This window comes from Ischnura elegans, chromosome 4 (genome assembly GCF_921293095.1).
Source record: "Ischnura elegans chromosome 4, ioIscEleg1.1, whole genome shotgun sequence".
In the NCBI taxonomy this organism is placed as follows: domain Eukaryota; kingdom Metazoa; phylum Arthropoda; class Insecta; order Odonata; family Coenagrionidae; genus Ischnura; species Ischnura elegans.
Genome location: NC_060249.1, coordinates 107,043,400 through 107,064,170, shown reverse-complemented (window position 1 = coordinate 107,064,170; position 20,771 = coordinate 107,043,400). Strand labels below are relative to the sequence as shown.

The 20,771-nt window shown below is 39.6% G+C and overlaps 1 protein-coding gene across 2 annotated transcripts in view; it reads right to left on the bottom strand.

The window, feature by feature from the left end:
- The window catches only part of LOC124157864 (zinc finger protein squeeze-like), a 346,653-nt gene extending 326,516 nt beyond the window's left edge, over nt 1-20,137 (bottom strand). Inside the window, exon 1 of one of the 2 annotated variants that reach the window (XM_046532917.1) lies at nt 18,908-20,137. In XM_046532917.1, the coding sequence (XP_046388873.1) occupies nt 18,908-19,051 (144 nt within the window). In that variant the 5' untranslated portion in view covers nt 19,052-20,137. The remainder of the gene's footprint in view (nt 1-18,907) is intronic. The other variant, XM_046532916.1, reaches the window with a different exon arrangement.
- Nucleotides 20,138-20,771: the final 634 nt, after the last annotated feature.

Genomic DNA, 20,771 nt, shown 5'->3' with positions numbered 1-20,771 from the left:
ATATGGTCGGCTATATGCGGGCAGTTTGTCAAATGTTATAAGTCAAAGTTTCTTACGTATTACCCTGAGTAATATCGAGATATGAAGAAAAATAAGCAGCCACTTTTAAAAATGTCAAACACCGTGATTATTGAATGAGAAATCAGATTAAAATATTTTAGTGCAAAGCTATTTCTTGCCATTCTATTCATTTTCAGACCCATTTGTCTCTTTTGATCCCAACCATGAGAAGAGTTTTATTTATTAATTAACATAATGAGGAAATTGGGCACATATATGCGGACAGCATACCTTTGCCAACTATCATTACTTGCAGCGGATGTTTGTATCATCATCATCATAAGTCAACAATTCTAAGATTGGTTTTACGCTGCTCTCAATTCCGTGCTCCTATCCGCTAATATAGACAAATAACAAGGAGGGGATAATCTATTCGCAAAGCAGGCGTGTATGACTGACAGAATTTCATATAATAAACTAGTATAATTATCTTTGAAAATAATTCCACGTGAAAGAGATATTGAGACACACCTTAGGTTCATTTCAATGAAGAGCCAGTATATCAGAAATAAATAAAGAAATTCAAGAATGAGTTGAAAAAAATAAAACATAGTTTTTATGGATAGACATTTATTTCTTTAAACTTTTAAATTGAGATTAAGCATTTCAGTATAAGAACCAACAGCCGGCAACAATAGGATTTTCCAGAATGCTAATTATAAATTACTCAATCGAAAGCGATACCGAAAAATAGTATTCAAGCATTTAGTTATCAATGCATTCATTATGAATTCGAAATTTCCAATACATAACAAAGACAAGGAAAAATTTTCCTCAGTTCCCGTGTGCCTTGTAACTCTCACGTAAGGAAATTGCAAATAACGCATAATATTCTGCATGGCTTAATAAATTAACTTCAGGACTGTAATTCACCGAAAAATATCAGGTCCATCAGGATTACTACCAAAAAATGATAGAGGATGATATAGCAACGTACAAATGGTACTCAACGCTAAGAAGTTGCAAAGAAAGCATATGTGCATGGATTTTGTATCAAAAAGAGCCAAAGTATTTGAAGGTTAGAAATCAAGCATACAGAAATGACTATGAGATTTACCGTAGTTTGATTAAATTATCATCGCCACAAAAAGTAATCCCTCCAAGTAAGGACAAATCCTTACTCTTTTCTGTCTAACAATTTTTTTGTTCTACGCTTATCTATATCATTCAGTGATCGGATTAAGAAATAATTACAGCTGAAGGTCAAATAAAGTGTATCTTATTCAGTAACCAACGTGAACAAAACTATGGCCTATAATAAGTACGATGCGTTAACCCGAATGCTACTCATATTTTGGGTCGACATGTGTCCGTTCGGAGGGGAGTAAAGCAAAAATTATTTTTTCGAAAAACCATTGAAATAAATTTCATTCAATATATTTGATTGGATAGGCATTGCCGGCAAAATTTCCGAGCCACTAATATCTTCCCTTATGTCTCTTGATAGCCAATCCACCTGCATTTTCGCAAAGTCTTTGCATTTCCAAACCATCGACGCAAGTCCATCGCGATAAGTTTTAGCGGATGGGAGAATTGAGCAGCAAAGCGAGCCAGTGGAGAAAGGCCAATGGAGAAGGAGACATGGGTTGGGGAGGAGGGAGGGTAGCAAGCGAGAAAAAAGGAGGTGGAGCGGGCCATTGAAGGAACAAGCCGATTGAAATGATAACTTGGTCGGGGTAGTAATTCTCCGTCCCCCGAAAAAACACCTGGGGCGGTTCTCAAGGGATAACATGCAAATGAAACCCCCAGTGAAAATACCTAAATCTTCTCCCCGGACTAGAAATGGGTGAATAAAATTAAAAATTGCTATGAATTTCATGTGAGACCAACTATGACGTCGTAGGGGATATAGGAGGAGTCAATACGAGTCTATTGGGAAGTAACCTTTCAAAATTAAACGGTGAGATGACTTAATAGGGAGGCATCACTAATCCATTCGAGATTAAAGGCTATGATAACCATAGATGAGCGCCTACAGGCACACAATGGAAAGGCTAGAGTGGGATTCTTCATTGGTTCGCTGATTTTAGCACTCGTATCATAATCCTTCTCTTTATCCTTTGAGTAATAGTATAACTGCCTCGACTCACTTCATTACCCTGTTACAGTTTAATGCGATTAAAGAGGCGGTTATACACACGGTTAATAACTAAAATAAGGTATCGAAAAATAACATAGTAAATATATGAAGAGTTGGATAAATGCTTTTTACTTATTGATCGCCACATAGAACAAGAAAGGAATTTTCTATGGAACACTAGTAAAAACTGGTAAGTAATAACAACCTAATTTTTCTTACGGAATACAAGAGTTAGCAATAACCTTTACATGCCTCTATTTAAGGAAACGGAAAAAACTGTATTTTAACGTAGAAATGAATACCACATTGAAAGCCTGTACGCCAAATACTGTAGAAATAGAGCTCAGCAATAATGAATCAGTCCAAGTTTGAAATGGAAATAACTACGGATTATCTAAGTTATTTTACTGACGTTGTTTGAGTTCTCAATCAAGCATGTGTTTTCCTTTGTATATATGTATACAATGATATTCAATGTACTGATTTTAGATCACGGTAGTTTTTTATGCACCTTTCAGCATTTAGTTTTAAAAGCTCTGTCAAGACGAACGATCCAGCAGAAAGAAAAGAAAACAATAATAAAATCATCAACAAGGTTTTTATCAGCAAACGGAGAAGAAATGAAAATAGTTTTAAAAAATAAGGTTTAATTGATGCGCAGAAAATGTACATTTATTTATGACAACGCATATCAACTTAGAATAGGAGGCCGCGTAAGGATGAGAACTCGGATTTATTTACAAAATATGATTTCAGGTGTGTGTTTCCACCAGACAGCGCTGTATTTCACAAAGGAGTTCTATTCAAAAAGGATTGCTTAAAAAACACACAGCACTGGTAAAGCTTTGAAAACACAAATAACATTTACCTATCAGAATTTTATATAGTGATTTATTAATATTTACTGAAGGTGAATGAGACAAGGATATAAATGGAACAACAATACTTATTGCTTTCATCCCAGAAAATTCCATGCAGTCTCACCTGCAGTACCTACGTCCATTGTAAAGCTATCAGTTTAAACAGTTATTTAAACAAAATGCTCAGACTTTCCACAAAAATTAATGAATTAAGTACAGAAACTAAAGGATAACTGTCTAATGCTGTAATCCAAACGGGGACCAGAGCGGTTTAACCAAATTTCAAAATCCTATTACGAAGCATGATCTTTTGGCGTCTAAGAATTCTCGATCAATGAGAATTTAAGGACTTAGTACATGTTGATTTGCTTCACAAAAGGTAAAAATATTTTTTATTCCAAATATTCATCAACACTTGAAAAGGCCGCGTTAATCGCAAATTTTGTTAGATAGCGGATTTTCGAATGTTTCCAATACTTTCATTGTTAGTACAGAGTATTATATGACTCGTTGGCCTAGCCAAAAGGGTCCGGACCCCCTCGAAAAATAAAAACGTAATTAATTTGCTTCAGAAAATATAACACAATATTGAAAAATCATGAATTTACAAAGTATAAATTTGAAAAATGAAGTTTTTTCGATAATGTAAAAGTGTTGAAATTGGTTTAAAACCCTCTACTTAGTACCCTGTTTTTGAAAAACTTCCCCTCCTGTTTTTGGACACCCCCCGAACAAAACTCCTGACTACCACACTGATGTGATTTCAGAGCTATAACTAATCTTAAGCAACAAAAAAGTATGCGATATTTAGAGTAGCCTAAGTATTCGAATGCAAAATAAAAATGAGTTTTCAAGCAATCAAGGGTAGAGAGGGAAATATGGAGAACAAAAACGAATATATTCGCCAAACACATGCACTCCAATTGAAATCCATTCAATCTGTAAGAATACAGGTCGTGTAATTGGTATCATTCCTTTGCGGAAATTTGAAGATGCTTCAGCGAACCCCGGTCAAGTAAAATTTTATTTTTCATGTCTCATTTCATCTTTTGGCGTCCAAAACCTTCTAATATTTTCACAGGCGGAAAATATTCTGATTAATATAAAATCACTCACTAAACGCTAAGAGAACGATTAATGCATCTCAAAAATAAAATTTCTTTGAAAGAGAAGCCAAAACTTTTCATTGGTAGCAAAATTTAGCGACTACACCTAAGTTACGTGTTTTCATTCATTCAATAATTACTTAATTATAATAATTATTAATTCAGTATTAAAATCATATGATATCACATTAAAGAGAGAAAAACATGTAACTACACTAAATGATTTCACCTTGATCTGAAAATTTTAACAGGATGTATTTTGAATCAATTCCTCCTTGTCTTCACAGGTATAGATTATGGGGAACATTTCATTCGTAAATAATTGCCTGATTAAACGGTGCCTTTCCAATTATAAGCTAGCTTTGCAAACCAAATACATACATGAATAACTCTATCTCGTGTTTGAATAATCTAAAAGCATAGATTTTCAAATTCGAAGTATTAATATTTATTCTCGCAAGCATGAAAGAAGTTCACAATTTCGTTTTTCCATGATTTTGAGAAAACACACCGTAAAGGCCTGTAAGGTAGTATTGAGTACATAGAAATTTATGAAAGGAGAGCGAACATTTCGCAGCTGGTGGTAAAATAAATTCAAATCTCTCCAATATACACAGTTTGTGAAGGATTCCATCTCACGTTTCTCCGTAATCAATGAGGTAGAATAGATTGAAAGACTTTTCTTAGTAGTTTCTAGCTTCTTTAAAAAAAAAAAACTTGCGGATCCATGCAGCTGAGGTGGGTTGTTCTGAAAGCAAAGCTCATTCCCAATCAATCGAGCTTTTTAGCGTTTTTTCGCTAGCAGTCTCTTTTCTTCCCACCTTTTCATGTACCTTGTTTCCTCTCGAGAATACCCAAAAGCAGTCAGCTACCATACTTGGAAAGCGGGGCTTACCCTAAGCGTGATGCGGAAATGATCGACTTAATAAGTCCGGGTATCCCTCACTACCTTATCCCACGGAGATGACCAAGAACCAGAGCACAAAATTCCAATCCATCACGGAGTATAAACTAAAGAAGAGGTAAGGAAACTGTAATTGTGTTTTTTATTTACTTCTCTATTTGAAAAAAATTATTGAGTAATACAAGTGTTATTTAGCATTATAAAATCATCCGCTCATATGGTAATGCAACAAATAATTTTGATTCTCTCAATCAAGCAGATCCATGGCTAAGTTTCTTTAATTCACGCATTTCTGACGGTCAAATTTCCATAAAAAATGGTTATGGTATAGTTTTTTATTTTATTTCGATAAGATTAAAAAGATCGATACAAATACAAGTGTAAAAATTAGAGTTGTTTAAATAACACGAAAACTTGAAACCTTATTATCATAGAACAAGATTTATCACTGCTGAATCAGCTAAAGTAACAAGATCGTGTGACATTCTCCAATTGTAAGCTTTTATTTGAATACCTATAATATAAGATTCACAGTGTCCCATCGTCAGCTTGAGATGTTACAATTTTCGGTTTTACTATCGGCCCAATTATTAATAAAGAGTGATTAAAAAGAGGATTTTATAATCAGTGCAGGATGTAAGAATTCAATATTTCAAAGAAGAATAGTAATCAAGTAGATTTTTTCCTCCGCTGGAAAGCCATTCGCGTTGAAGTCCAAGTAGGTTTTATAAGTTCAAAAACAAATAATTTAAAATAAATAGGGTAATACCTAAACGGCTAAATTTTGCATGGCTAATAATGTCAATTCAGTGTAAAGTAGAACCGGGGTCCGATGTAACCGAAAGAACCCAGTCCAGGAAGCGGCAGGGTGCTACTTAGCTCACGCTCAATCAAACCAGGAGAGAAATACTTGAACGTTTATGCAGTGCCATGCACTGGTTAAAGATGGTTCAATTTACTAATTTAAATTGAAATCAGTTAATCAATACATGATAGTTATGATAATAAAAACGACTTATTGTGAAAATACACTTATTTCACGGTTTGATTTCATGATTCAGTTAGCAAAGTGAGAATTCCTGCTAATAAGTTAAATCAAAGTAAAAAAAAAGAGTTACATTTAAATTATAGAAGCCAGCAGTAACGTGTAGTTAAATTTAAGGAGTAACATCATAAGATCTACGCCCTGAGTTGAGATCATGGAGTACCATGGGGCTAGTGCGTTAAGTGCAGAGGAATTATTCTATGTCATTCAGTTCGATAAAGGTAAAAAATAATTTAATATTCTAAGGTTGAAAATAAATCGTTACCGCTAAGATACCATCTACCCAAATAAAGCAACGACGTGAGGGGAGTGAATGAACACAATATATAGCTCTGCGTATGTGATAAGTGAACTTGCAAGGGTTATGTAACTATCACGATGGAATCAAGACTTTTCGAATAGATTACCCGGACTTCATCTTGTCCACCGAAAGATAACTATGATATTAGATGTGAATGATAGAGGTTTCCTCTTTACATATCACTAAACTGCTTAATTCATCACTCTTCCAATAAGGCTCCTTGAAGGAAATAATGTATGAAGTTTGCTGTTTGTATGGAGACAAGATTTCCAAAGGAAGATTACTTCAATGTGTTGCCATTTATGGACGAACAACGATATCTACCGCGTGTATATGTACGAACAACTAAATTCATTCAACATGTAGAAGAAAAAATTAACATATGCGCATTGAAATTATCCGATAATAAGTCTACCATGAATTACGATAATTTAAATATTTTATCAATGATACGATTCATCATCACATATGCCAAAGGAATAATTCCAAAAGAAAAATATCTTATGAACGGCTAGATTTAAAACATGCACACGCGAGAAATCAATAATTTGAGACGTCAAAAAGTTTCTATATTTGAAATTAAAGCATATATTCGAATAGGGATATAATTTTTTCCCTGGTGAGGGAAAATTTTAGTTAACAAGGAATAGATGTACAGCATGCGGGGAAATTTACGAGGGTCGTTTAACAAGTCTTTAGGAAAAGGTATTAAAGCAAGTTATATTGGGTCATCTTTGTATGTTTTTCATCATGATCTCTTTTCAGCAGTGTGAACGTTTGTAATCATTTTTCCAACTTTTTTAGCCGTCCTGAAAGCAGAAGTTCGGGATATCTTAAAAATAGACATTATTTTGGAATGTGATGATTTCCTCTTTAGACGTAAAACTTTGTCCGTCAAGCCATTTTTTCAAGTTTAAATATAAGAAAAAGTCACCGGAGACCAAATGTGGTGAATATGGCTAATTTTGTAATAATTGAAACATTAATTCCGTAATGCTGGCGATTGTAACTGAACAGGTGTGCAATCGTGCATTGTCTTGTTGAATGAAGAAAATTTTCTGTTTCTTGATATCTGCCATCAACTGGTCCAGTAACGATGTATAATACTCGCGTGTTATCATTTTTCCCTTTTCCAAGTAATCGATGTAGATTCGTATTCCGCATACATCCGAAAATATCGTTGCTATTACCTAACCGGCCCATTACACCATCTTCGCCTACTTTGGAGCCAGTTCATCTAAAATTGTATATTTTTATGCGTTCTTCTGTCCATGTGGTCATGGTAATGAATCCATATTTCATCAAAAGTTATGTATCGACGCAGAAAATCCTCAGAATGGCGAAGGAAAATCGCCAAACCATCCTCTGAGTTTACCGCACGATTGCGTTCATTCTCCCCTGTGAGCAAACGCGGCAGCGACCCTGCCGAAATGTTTTCCCTCCCAAATTTTCGTGCTAAATTAAAAAAAATTGTGCATGCGATATGCCTGTGGCCTTACCTATATCGCGTACTTTGATTCGTCTATCTCTTATCGGCGGTAGACATTTCCACAGGGCATCCGGAACATTATTAATTTTTTTTAATCTACAGCCCAGTTTAAATTCATTAACCCAATTTTAAATAGTTGCAAACACAAAAGCAGATGTGCCATAAACTTTACGCAACTCAGAAATTATTTCCTTCAGCGTTAACCCTTTCAAAAACAAGTGTTTGATCACCTCGCAAAACTCCCTTTTATCCATTTTTATGAAAAAATGTAAGTTGTGCACTACAATTGGGAACAACAATGAAAAATTAATTTTTGATACTAAGAGTGCAATATCTCATAGATTCTACGGACTTATTGAACGACCCTCGTACCAATGGCTTTCAAAAGAAATTGTTGCTTGAGATGCCAGAAAGATATATAGTATACAATTATCTAAAGAAAAAGACTGAGGTAATTTAGAGTGACGAGGAAAAATAATCAAACCTCTGTATGGCTGAAAAGATCAACAATGTTTAATTTATTATTATACAAATGTAGCCGGAATAGGAGACAAAGACTACAAACACCAACCCATTTCTGATTTTTTGCACTTCTCTTCTCTATTTTAGTAAAAATTCTTGGTAAAACTGGATTATATTAAAAAACCATTTGCAACGGCAACAAAAGCTGTTAGAAACACATATAGGAGAGGCATGCTATAGAAGAGGCATTGATATCAAAAACATTATTGAATTACACGATTATCTTTCAATAACACGTAGGCACTACGAAGCGCCCATTCGTCATATACACTAATTACACCAATGGGAATAAATCCATATCACCACGCGATTATCGAAAAATGCAATAAATCATATTTAAGCAGCAACGATACGCATATTAACTAGCAGCCATTGTAAATTTTTATAGAACATTTAGCAGATACTGTTGATTAGCCTCAATACACGTAACAGAAGTTTGAAATACCATGATTGTTAAATAAGACAGAAGTGAGATACGCAAAAAATGGAATGGCAACACAAATTATCTATCTAAAATTTTATACGAAACAATATTTTCCCTTTTAGGTGGTCCAACTGTTATGAAAGAATCCTTTGCAAATGTAGTGGTCGGAATATCACGTTTAACCACGGATATAAAGGGAATGTGCATTGCCATAAACAAATAAATTCACGATTATAATAATAAAACAACGAAATATTAATAGGCATATAAATCTTTGAATGTATTCCTTATCATGCAAGGGTAAAGCCTGATTCAGAGAAGTTATATTTTCCAAGACAAAAATTCATTTGGAGCTGAACAAGAGTCCTGGATCCCTGTTTGTGCGTCGCGGGGCACTAGAATCACGAAAAATTTCGAGCTAGACTTTAGACATAAAAATAAAAAATACATGCCATTAATTTTAAAATCAATGCACAATATCAAATTTTGAGAAAAGTGTCATAAATTAAAAATTGTTTCGACGCTCCGGCTAAATGAATAACGAGGGGTCACTTGCCGTGATATCAATGCACCTATTTTCAACGGACTGCGACGATTTCAGGGGAGAATTTCGACGACAATTACTGCACCCCCGACCACGAATGAAGTAATTTATCGCCTCCCGATCGAGATTCCGCAACCTACCTTAGGAACGATGAGACTGGATCTTTGAAACGGCCTTTTTGCACCAAAACGCACTCGACGACGCACGCGACGACACCTGAAATAACTCAGGAGCACGAGAAAGAGAACGACTCGACGTTGCTCTTAAGTGCTGGAGAAAGTGCGCGCATACAAGGAGCAGGATGGCATTCTGCTCATTTAACAGGATCATTAATATTGAAACAGCTCCGCGGTGGTCTCTCCATAGGGGCGTGTCCTGATGTGAGGACGCAGGCCGATCAGGGGGAGAAGTTTTAAATCACTCCGCTCGACGGAATATATCACATCGGCAAGCAAGCCGGGACGAATGTCAACTCTACCTCCCTCCCATCCACCTTCCTTCTCACCATTTCCTCCTTTATTTGCACTCCACGGAACGCGTGAGTTCCTCTCCCTCTCCTTCAAAGCATTCATTTACTCTCTTTATCGCAATCCTCTCCTTTTACTTCGACCGCTGGCTTAAAATTCGAAGCATAAATGGAGTCCTATCTGACTGAGAGCGGCTGCACCTCGATGCCCAATGTGTGCACGGAGAATAGCAAAGATGCATGTGTCTTGGTGATTTATGAAGTCAACGAACTTCAGTTCCCTCATCAGACTGATTAAAACATCATGCTCCTCAACTTGCGAGAGGGATGCGAAGAATTTCCTGCGAACTCTTTGGCCTTTGCATACCAAGAGACCATGAAATAGATTTAAAGCACCGCACCGACAACCATGATGTAATTAAGGATTGAAGCTGGCGTTCCACTTGTCTTGGATAGCTTGGAAGGATTTTAAACAAGAGACGTAGAATAAACCATGATTATCATCGAACTTCATCATCATTGGTCAACAATCCTAGGATTGGTTTGACGCAGCTTTCCACTCTATTCTCCTATCAGCTAATCTTTTCACAATCATCGAACTTAATCGAACAAATTCTTCCAAACCATACATCAACGTTTACACACTATAAATACAAATTGCTAATGGAATTACTTCGGATCAATCAGGAAGTTTTTGAAGGAATTAATTCTGGTATCTTCGAAACCGCTTTCTAGCTAGTCTCTATTTTCGCTAGTCAAGAAAAGTTTTGCCGTTCTATTCTGCGGTCTTCTTCAAGCTACTATGGGACAGCAAAAATTAATCAACGATTTCAAGCATAAATCCCTGTTAGTACGTGAAACAATTTTACAATTACACAAAGCTAGTATTAAATACGACATGTTCGATGGTTAAAAACAACTAGGTACAACCGCTTCTGTGCCTTTCACCAAACCTCACTAACGTGAGGAACATAAGATATTTAAGATGGTGACACATTCAAACAGTTGCATAGTTTAAGAGCATGGACTATCGATACCCGTAATGTTGGATATTCGCGAAATCAAGGACATGATTCCACAAAAACACCTAAAAAATCGCAGGCATTTCTATGATTCAATTATGGTTGAAAGTTCCAGCGAAACCGATTGAACCAATACCCATAATAAGGTAGAGTATATTTTTGTGAATTATTTCCTCTCAAGAATACACATAATGTTTGATATCACACAAATATTTTCTTCGATTTATGGTTATTACTCTATTTTCCCAGAAATTTTGTGAGGTTTTTCGCCAATTATTGAAAGTACAAAAAATATACAGGGATGGAAATAATTTTCTTACACTACGAAAAGCTTTATAAATGATATCCTGTGAGAGCATCACAGTATTTGCCATGTATTCAATGAAATGCCGAATAAATAATGAAAATTTCATTTTGATTTGATGAAATAAATATCAACTCATCACTGAAAGTAAGGCAATGATAGCCCATAAAAGTTTGGAAATAATAAAACAGACACGAATGTTTTCGTAGAGGAAACGCATTTCGACGTGATGTAGCGCAGCCATCCGTTTGAAATACAGAAAAACTGTGAACTGTAGAGTAAATTATATTGGTACGAACTAGGTTCAATACGCTGTATTACATGCACCCGAATACTAGCAATATATGCTATAAAATTGTTTTCAGTTCGTCTTGAGGCTTGGAAAATATATGTATTCAGTTCGTTTTGGATAGAAACGTTGGCAAGGAACTAAAAGAACCTTCATTGACTTAATTTCCACATAGATTTATAACAATTCTATTAACAAAGTGGTCACGCGGCACATTCATGAAATAAATTTTACTGTAGAGTGAACAAAGCTTTTTCATTCATTCTCAATATTATCGTGATAAAATGAAGGTATGTCTTGGCGAGTCTTCACGTTAAGAGAGTTCAAGGAGCATCATGAGAGAAGGATACCTGGCGAATTTCCTACGCGCAAAGCGGCTACGCGTGGGAGGGATATGGGGGCGCGGTAAGACCGCAAGAATTCGGCCGGAATGACAGATTAAGATTCCCGAAGGCGTCGCGAAGAGGCGGCGGTCCACCCGTCTTCCAACACCTCCTCGACCACCGGAACATCTTCCGTTTTTGGGCGTTGAGCGCAAGAAGGGAAGCCGGTGGGCAACAGGAGGAAGAACACACAAATGTTCGCTTTACTCGCCACTGACTGTCTCACCCCCGATGCAATATATCTTCTACCCTCACCCCACACATGTATCCAGCACCAATGCACCACCCCGCCTCTCGAAATTCCGAAGTAGAGAGCGGGTCCGACCCCCTATTGTCTCCCGAGCGTCAACGGGAATGGGGGACTCCGGCCGCGGTTCTATTTGGACACGGCCGATCCAGAAAGAGGACGGAGGCCTTCAAAAGAACGGGAAAGGGCGGGAGCATCTTTTTTCAACGGGGACGCTTCCCTCTTTTTCTCGTCGTCTTGGATGCGCTATTTTGGAACTTATTTCCACGGAGAGGAAAATAATGCGGCAAAAAAATAAAAAGAGATCGAAGTTTCCAATGACCTGGCTGCGATAAGATCTTAATCTCTCAAGCAAGCAATGAGTGTCAAAACAGAGTTTCTCCCTACTTATACGGAAATTCTAAGACAACCTACATTCTTAGTGTGGTTTCAGTATGACAAGCAAGTGGACTGGGATATTTTTTTATGAGTGTAAAATCTGTAGAATATTTCCGTAAATTTTTGACCAGCTTTTCGGACAGAGATACAATTAGGCAAATATCTAGTTAAATATAATGTTCCAAATTCAGAGTACGTTCATTGTCAAAAATAGTATTAGGATGCAAATAGAATTACAATCGTTGAAATAAATTATTAAAATCTCAAAAATACTAATACAAATATATTTTACACCTCCACCAAGCGTTTAAAATGTTTGTGAGCTGTTTTAAATAATTACCATGAGATTTTTTCTCATTTTAAAACTCTCACTTCCAATGGATACGCAATAATCTTGGCATAAATATTAATTTAGCTACTCTAACTCTCATTATCATGCCCTGATTACGTGAATTCTCGTGACGCAAATTCATCCAGCATTAACGCCTTAACCGGCGTTAAGAATGCTATTCCTGCAATCAAAAGTTCACTCCTTTCTATCTACACCCAGAATTGCTGTGCATTCAGGCAAAGGAAGGTTCGTTGGCAATTGAGCCTGGCTACATTACCAGCAAGGGATACCACCTCTTTCTAATTACTAACTATTGGACACTGATGTCTAAAATCAACCATAGTCATTCGCAGGAATCGACGATGGAGAAAAGAGGTCGGTGACAATTGATACCTCAATTATTCAAAAAGCAAGAGTTCTGATGTTGGAACTCATAACCTTTCGATGACTGAGTCGCTGGTTGGCTGCTCACCTTTCCTACGTTAACAGTGATGGTTCCTAACCCATTCTAACTCCCCACTCTAGGAAACTATACTGAAATCATGCTAGAGAATTTAATTAGCATGAATCACCGCGTGCATCAACGTCAAAAATGATAGTTATTTCTTTTTAATTTTTTAGGAAAACGTTTCAATGAAAGAGCCCGAAATAGTTGAATGACAGAGTCTTTGGTAGACTACGCAACTTGGCTACATTGACTACAAGGGTTCCGAATTGTGAAACCAACAAGTTAATTCTGACATCTTGGTATAGGACCTGAATTCGTTTTTAGGAATTACCTTGAATCACACGATCAATAACGAATATCATTTTTCTTTATTTTTGAGTGAAACTTATTCGGAGAAGAACTTGAAATAGTAGTTAGTCGAAATCTGCATCGAGTCAACGTATGTCTCACGAATGGGTTCATAAATCTTTATAATATTCAACCCCAATGGAATTAAAATGCCGCTATTCGACATCAGCCACCGTGAGTCGCATATCAAGGAACATCAATGATGTTTTAGTTTTATTCCTGACGAAAAACGTCCAACGGCAGGAACTGACAACACTTCGACGCCCTCAAGTAGTTAGGTAGCTGCGTTGCAGGCTGGATTAGAATCCTAATAACTGGGGATGAAACACTGGACTGGATAACCCCACAGCCCTACAGCAAGTACCTTCAGCAGCATAAATACCCTCGAGAATCATGGTCAATAGCGACTGATATTATCTTCATTTGTGATTGAAAATGGTCCTGGTGTAGAACCTCGAAGCTGTCCTATTCCTGAGACTATATAGTAGGCTTGCTGTGTCAGCAAGAGGCAAAGGGGCAGCGGGCACCGTGTGGGGGCGAGAGACGCGAATGGGGCGGTGCCCCGCGGGACTCTCTGCCCAAGGGGGCCTCGCTCGCACTATCGGCCATCGCTTTCGCAGGTGGCCGCGACAGGCCGCCCGCCGTAATAAGCGCCGAGAGACTCAATAATTGGGCGTATATGACTAACCACCGTCACGCCCTTCGACATAAAACGCACAATCAAGAGGGGGAGTGAACTCAAGCCTTCATTATTCTTTTCCCGAATAAAGACTAAAGCTGCCAACCCATGAAACGTATTTGGGAATGAAGAAATTAAGCTAAAAATAATAATAACAAAATAAATGTCAATTTCATTGCATAATTTCAGGCTCCTAAGATGTTTACAATTAATTCTTAAAATTTCAAATTCATCCTTCACAACCTACCTCGGTAATGATTAGGATAATAAAGGCGGAACGAATTTGAGACTACTTAAGTGGGTTAATGAAATATAGAGGTACATTCTATATTCCGAAATTCATGTGATTAACGGTAAGGAAAGAGCAATTACGATTTAATATTATGGGGTCCTTAATTTGTCGTAAGAGCATATCAGTCTCACAAAGATTGCCATCAAAATATCTGCGTAAAGAAAATGTAACCTAATAGAAAATAATACGAATTCGTTAATCATCATTTTGCTCCGTGATTACTTGATGAAACATTTAAGTTAAAAGGAAACGAATAAAGAGTATGTTCTCAGGCAAGACTCGGTGGAGCCTGCTCATTTCACAGAGTAAAAGAAGGCTTCATGCCACTCCACCATCTATTTCCTAATACTGGATAATCCTCTGGATAATCATTATTAGGTTCCTAATATTGACTTTGAAGCATTTGAAACCTGAGTCGTGTAAATACATAATTTGCGTTTTCGCGCAAAATTTTATTTCACTCGGAGGAAAAGTATAATACGCAAGACTTGATTGTTTTCCGGTGATCGTGCACTATGCATTTTTCTCGGGTATGGCACCAATTCTTGCCATCGCTAATAAGACTAGCAACTCTCATCGTATTTAGGACTTCTTAAGTCAATATGAGCAAGTCATGGAACGATCGACCAGACCAAGGACCAAAACCAAGATCAATCCATAGACGAGGGAAGCTATTTTGCTTTATAATAGGTGTAGGTGCTGAGAATTCTAAAGAATCTCTCATAAAACCTGCCATCTTTACTTAGTACTAGAAGAAGTGGGTAACATTAAATATTCAAGCTAAGCCTCTATGATACTAATACAGAATAACGGAACCGATGGTAGCCATTGAATAAAATGAACCAATGGTGAATTAAGACGAGATTTAGTGTATCATGCTGGTAGTATAAGATCATTTACTTGAATATCCACCTTAGTTTTTACGGATAACTCGTTTATAGGGGGCACATCAAAAAGGACGCGGATGCGTCGAAACTTGGAACGCCAAGTACGATAATTAAGAGAAAATTTACGATCTAATCTTTTATTTTTATAAACCCCAACTGATTTTTGTCAATTTAAAAGATAGACATGATACACTTAAGATACCCTTCGGTATGTGTGTGACCTATGAAGCCACACCGTGCCACCGATTACCACTTGAACTCTGTTCCGATTCACGTTTCCATCTCTCTCTAAGGAGCAGCCCGCCGGGAAATCCACATGTAAGTACGAATGTCCTGCCTGAATGGAAATCAATTCCACACATCCACTCGCTTAGTCCCCCGCAGAATCGTCAAGCCGTACTTTCTCGGATGGAAATCCCCAAACGCTCATACCGCGTGTGTCTCCTCCACGATCCAATTAAATGCGACAAACCTGGAAACCCCAACGAGTTGCGACCCATAAGACAGCCGCCCAACGCGTGCACGTCTCTCGGCCGGGCGTCTCAGCGTACTTTCCCGCGAGATCAACTCGTGTGGAATCCCACTGGACCCAATGGGAGAATGTGAGTGTGGGAGTTAAAGACGAGGAGTAAAGTGAACGACGAGGAGGCAAAAGGGAGAAAAAGATGGTTCTAATACACACTGGCTGCGTGTGTGTCCTCTCGACCCCTATGTCGTAAGTCCTCCTTTCCTCCGGGACGAAGTCTTTTTCCCAGAAAAATTTATCATCGCGCAGTAACCCCAACCTCATCAAGGCGCCGCAGATGATGATGATGATGATGAAGTCGCCGCCACGGGACCTACTCTTCCCCCCCGTACCGCCCCCGCCGCCTCGGTCGACTCCCCCGGCAAAACGTCTCGAAACCACTCATCTCGCGAACCCACTGTCTATTGCCCCAGGGTGAATAATCCACATTCGAATCCCCAGAGGCTCAATTTACACGATGTGTATACCAGAAAATATCCGATTATTCCTTTTCAATGGACTCAATGCGCAAACTGAGAACTTGCTCGCTATGGTTTCATTCGGGTATTCGCCATAACCATATGAGTATTCATCCAATAGTACTAGAGTACTCAGTATTCATTCGAATGCTCACTCATTCATATAAGCACTCGAGTAACGACTGCGGTGTGTAAGTATTCATTGGGTTACTCGACCAGCAATGATATGTAGAATTCGGTCCACCCATAATCAGTCACCAACCTAGCAAAATGTCTGCAATCTACCTCTATTTCTCTCGCGAACCCTCTGCTATTTCCCGCAAGACTGAATTTTCCTCCTTCGAATCTCTGAATGCCCAAGTTGAAGGGATGCAAAGCGTAATCACTCATTGTAACTCGAGTACCCGAAAGATTATTTGATACCCAAACGATTAATCGAGAAAACAAGTGAATAGACGATTACACGAAAGCAAACTTAGATCTATAATTGTAAGATGAGTAATCAAATTACCATGAATACCGAGGCGAATACCAATGAAGCCTAATTCTCAGGTTCCGCAGTAAATACCATGGAATAGGAATACTGAGGTATTTATCGGATTATCAATTTCAGGTATTCCTATATGATTGATTTCATTGCGGAGCCCGAGAACTTGGTTGGCACCGCATTCGCCTAAGTAATGACTGTAATTATTTGATCACTCAGATAATAATTTTAATACACAATTTATCAATCAGGGACTCGTGCATTCAAGTGAGTACTCGAATAATCAACTGAGTATCCTTGTTATCGTGCGCATCTCATAGGTTTTAGGGATCAGTTGCGTTTTATGGAGATGAGTTCGAGGTTTTGCAGAATATTGGGGATGCGAAACCTGGGGCACATGACCACAAGACTCAGCAGAATCCAACAACCTGCCAAGACAAGAATTCCGCGAAAAAGAACGATTGCAGTAAACCATTCGAGCAGCAGAGTAGCAATCAGTGATGACTGTTGCTACACTCATAGGCAAACCTAATGTCATCCTGCTCGGGAGGGAATTTTCCTCGTTCGAATCCCTAGAGGCTCAAGGGGCGTCTTTTGAAGCGATCTCCCTCACCGTCCGCCAGTTTTGAAAAGACTACCGTCGGCAGTCGTTTACTCTTTTAACGATTACCGCCTTGACGCGTGGAAAACGAGGTTGAGAACGAAAGGGAATGGAATTCTGATGGATAGGTGCGCTGGCTAATACGAAGTGCAATGCCAGTTCGCTGCCAAGTGTTTATGAGACACAGGTCTACGGTCATTAGTTTTACTCGAATGAACTCGAATGGAAATCTATTCAAAGTGTCAATTACCGTTCTCCTGAGATCTGGCTAATGTGAGCTTGACACTGAGGAATTCCAATTTATTCAATCCTTTAGTACTATTTCCTGAATAGTTTCCAAGAAGCTATCACTAAGTTCACTATAAAATACTATTGTAAGGCAATATCTCCGATATAGTTCTGCACATTGCCGAAATCTATGCTATTCGCTGTCATATTTTTTCTTATTAAAAGGCTTTCACTTGTATTCGAATTGTCGTATGTTTTAAGTAAAAGAAGACATAAATGTGAAATAACCACTGGGAAATGAAAACGGCTACTGTTTTAAGTAAATTATACCACATTTGCATGTGCTATTACCATGGCTCAGTAATTTGAATGAGTGCATTTGGTGGTTGGAATCTCTGGTCATATCACAATATTGAACAGTACCATGCTCACCATGAAAAAATTACATTAATTTTTTAATATTACATATTACCTCTAGAGCACTTTAATACAAAACATAAAAAGGTTTTATTACACCATACTATCGCATTTTACCTCAAGGATACGATTATATACTATTTAATTGAGTGCATGCAAAGTCAATTTCCTTTTAAGCTTCTCGTAAATAGCAACTGCAAGGCTATAAGCTCAATGATGAAAACGAGAATACATGTAGATAGTGATTTTGTCAAATGTTGGACAACGATAGTAAATAAATATTGCTATTGGTTACACTCTCGCCTGTGCTGTCATTATAACGGTTGATTCAACAACAAAGAGTGTATTTTCCCTCCAAAGGGTATAATACACAAAACTTATACATAAGGAGCTTATATGATACTTAAGAGCAGCCCCAGGGAGCAATCAAGCACAAACGTTCACTTCCCGGGCATTTGGATCATCCTCACTAATTATACTATTAGAAAGATGCGTTTAGTGAAGCCATACGGCACATCATTCCTTCATTTTCCTTAGACTCAACTAACCTAATCCGCTGAGACTCCTTAAAAACAGGGTGTTTTTACTAAAGCCACTTGAGAAATCCTCAGCATAAACACAAACACACAAGACTAATGACCCCATGTTTTTTTTCCTGCTCGTACCACAAAAAAAAACATGGCGGGCGCCCCTGGAACATAAAAAACACTCACGGAAACACACGCACCATAAGGGGTGGCTGCACTGTCTGAGGTAACCTATCCCTTGGACTCTTACTAACCTTAGACTGTGCGGCGTAGTCCAGCGCGAGCATGCAGTCACCGTAGCCCGACTCCGTCTTGATAGCGGCCGCCGCGGCTGCTGCGGAAGGCACGGCGTTTCCGTAAAGCTGGGTCGTCATGGTTTCGCGACACCACGGGTACATGATTTCTGGGTTTTTGGTGGATCCGTTCCAGGGACTAAATCGGTGGTGATGTGTCTGGACACAGGATCCGGCGAGGGCAGGAGTGGAGGATCGCCGATTCTTCTCACTCGGAAGTCCCGCGACCGACCGACTCTCTCAGCCGAGCTGCTCCAGTCCTCTTTCAGGGTTCATCAAGGACCGGGTGATGGGGTCCAACTAGGTGGTTTCTTCCAAAGGGCGTGGGTCAAGGGGTTAGACGGAATTGTTGACACTGGGGTCTCCGCTCGCCCTGTTCGACCCGGCGCCCTCCGCACCGCGGGGGGGCCAGACCCCCCCTTTAGACTTCCTTCCGTGCCACGCCCCCTCCCTCTATATCTCTCTAAAGGAGCATATAAAGGTTGACCATCACGCTGTCAACATACCGGATACGGAAAACAACAAAAAAATAAAACAATTCCCAGAAGAGCCACACGAATCCGTTTATCATGGACGAATCCGTTTGTTGACACTCACTCTCAATAGGTGGCGAAGGCTTTGGGGGATAAAAAAATGGCACAGGAAACGCTTGGAAAAACAACTAAGAACCGGAAAAAAATGATGCAGCCTAATCACTTTTTGTGTGCAGACGGTTTAGGTATAGGTGCGTGAGCGTATTCAGTTGTTTTTTTTCCTTCCGAAATTATCTCGGCACGTCGGAAGGGGATCCAATGGGGACTCTGTTTCAATCCCTCTGGTTCCAGCTCGAGAAGAAGAAGAAGACCTTCTCTCAGCTTGAAGAAAAGTTTTCAAACGCGGATTTTGCCACTGCCGGACGGCGAGTCCCTCCACTTTCCCGAGCCCGCCTTCTCACAGCCGGCGCACGCGATACTCGGGGCGTCTATCGCCGGTGCGGGCACCTTCTTCGCCTGACCGTGGCGCGGCTCTCGACCAACCACCCTCCCGTCGGCTGCAGACAGGGCAGGGGTGCGGCACCAGTCCCGCGCGCTCTCTGGAGCGGCCGTAATAAAGCGCAAGAGAGGAGATGCTGCCGTCAACTCGATCCACACCGCAAGGCACCGCGCGCGCTCTTCCGCCGTGTAGTTGCGATCGCAGCACAGGCAGCGACTCCCTCTTCGCGCCGACTCCGCTACTCCCCCCCACACACTGCTCTCCCGTTCCCTCCCCCCTCTGCAAGGGCCAGCCTCAGCCCCTCTCCCCACTCTCACGCACACAAACACAGCGCACTCACACACTCCTTTCCTTCTTTCTATCTTTCTCCCACAGAGTTCTCCCTCCCCCAATCCTTACACTCACCCCCTCTACTCCCACATCACATAAGCCATCCTCCCCCTCCCCGTCTTCGGCCCCATGGCACCTCTCGTATCTCTCACCCCTTCTTCATCGTCCTCCCCCAACCACTGCCGATGCACCGTCCACGCCGCCCCATCCTCTTGAAACCCCTTTTGCCGCCTCCCCTCCGCCCGCTTGCCTCGTCTCTCTCTCCCGCTGCTGCTGTCCGCCTTCGTAGTAGATCGGCTGGCTTCGGTCGCTCTGGTTCTGCGGTCGGCTGGCCCGCGCCGCCGCCTCTTCTCTCTTCGGCTTCTTTCTTCGGCTTCTTTCTTTTCAATCCTTGATGACCCCTTACCGCACTACCCTGCTCCTACAAATGGGAAAGGTACGAGCGGGATGCAGGGAAATACATCGAGATGGGGAGGAAGTTTGGCAATGCATTCGCTTCACGCCTTCTTACTTAGCTCTTTAG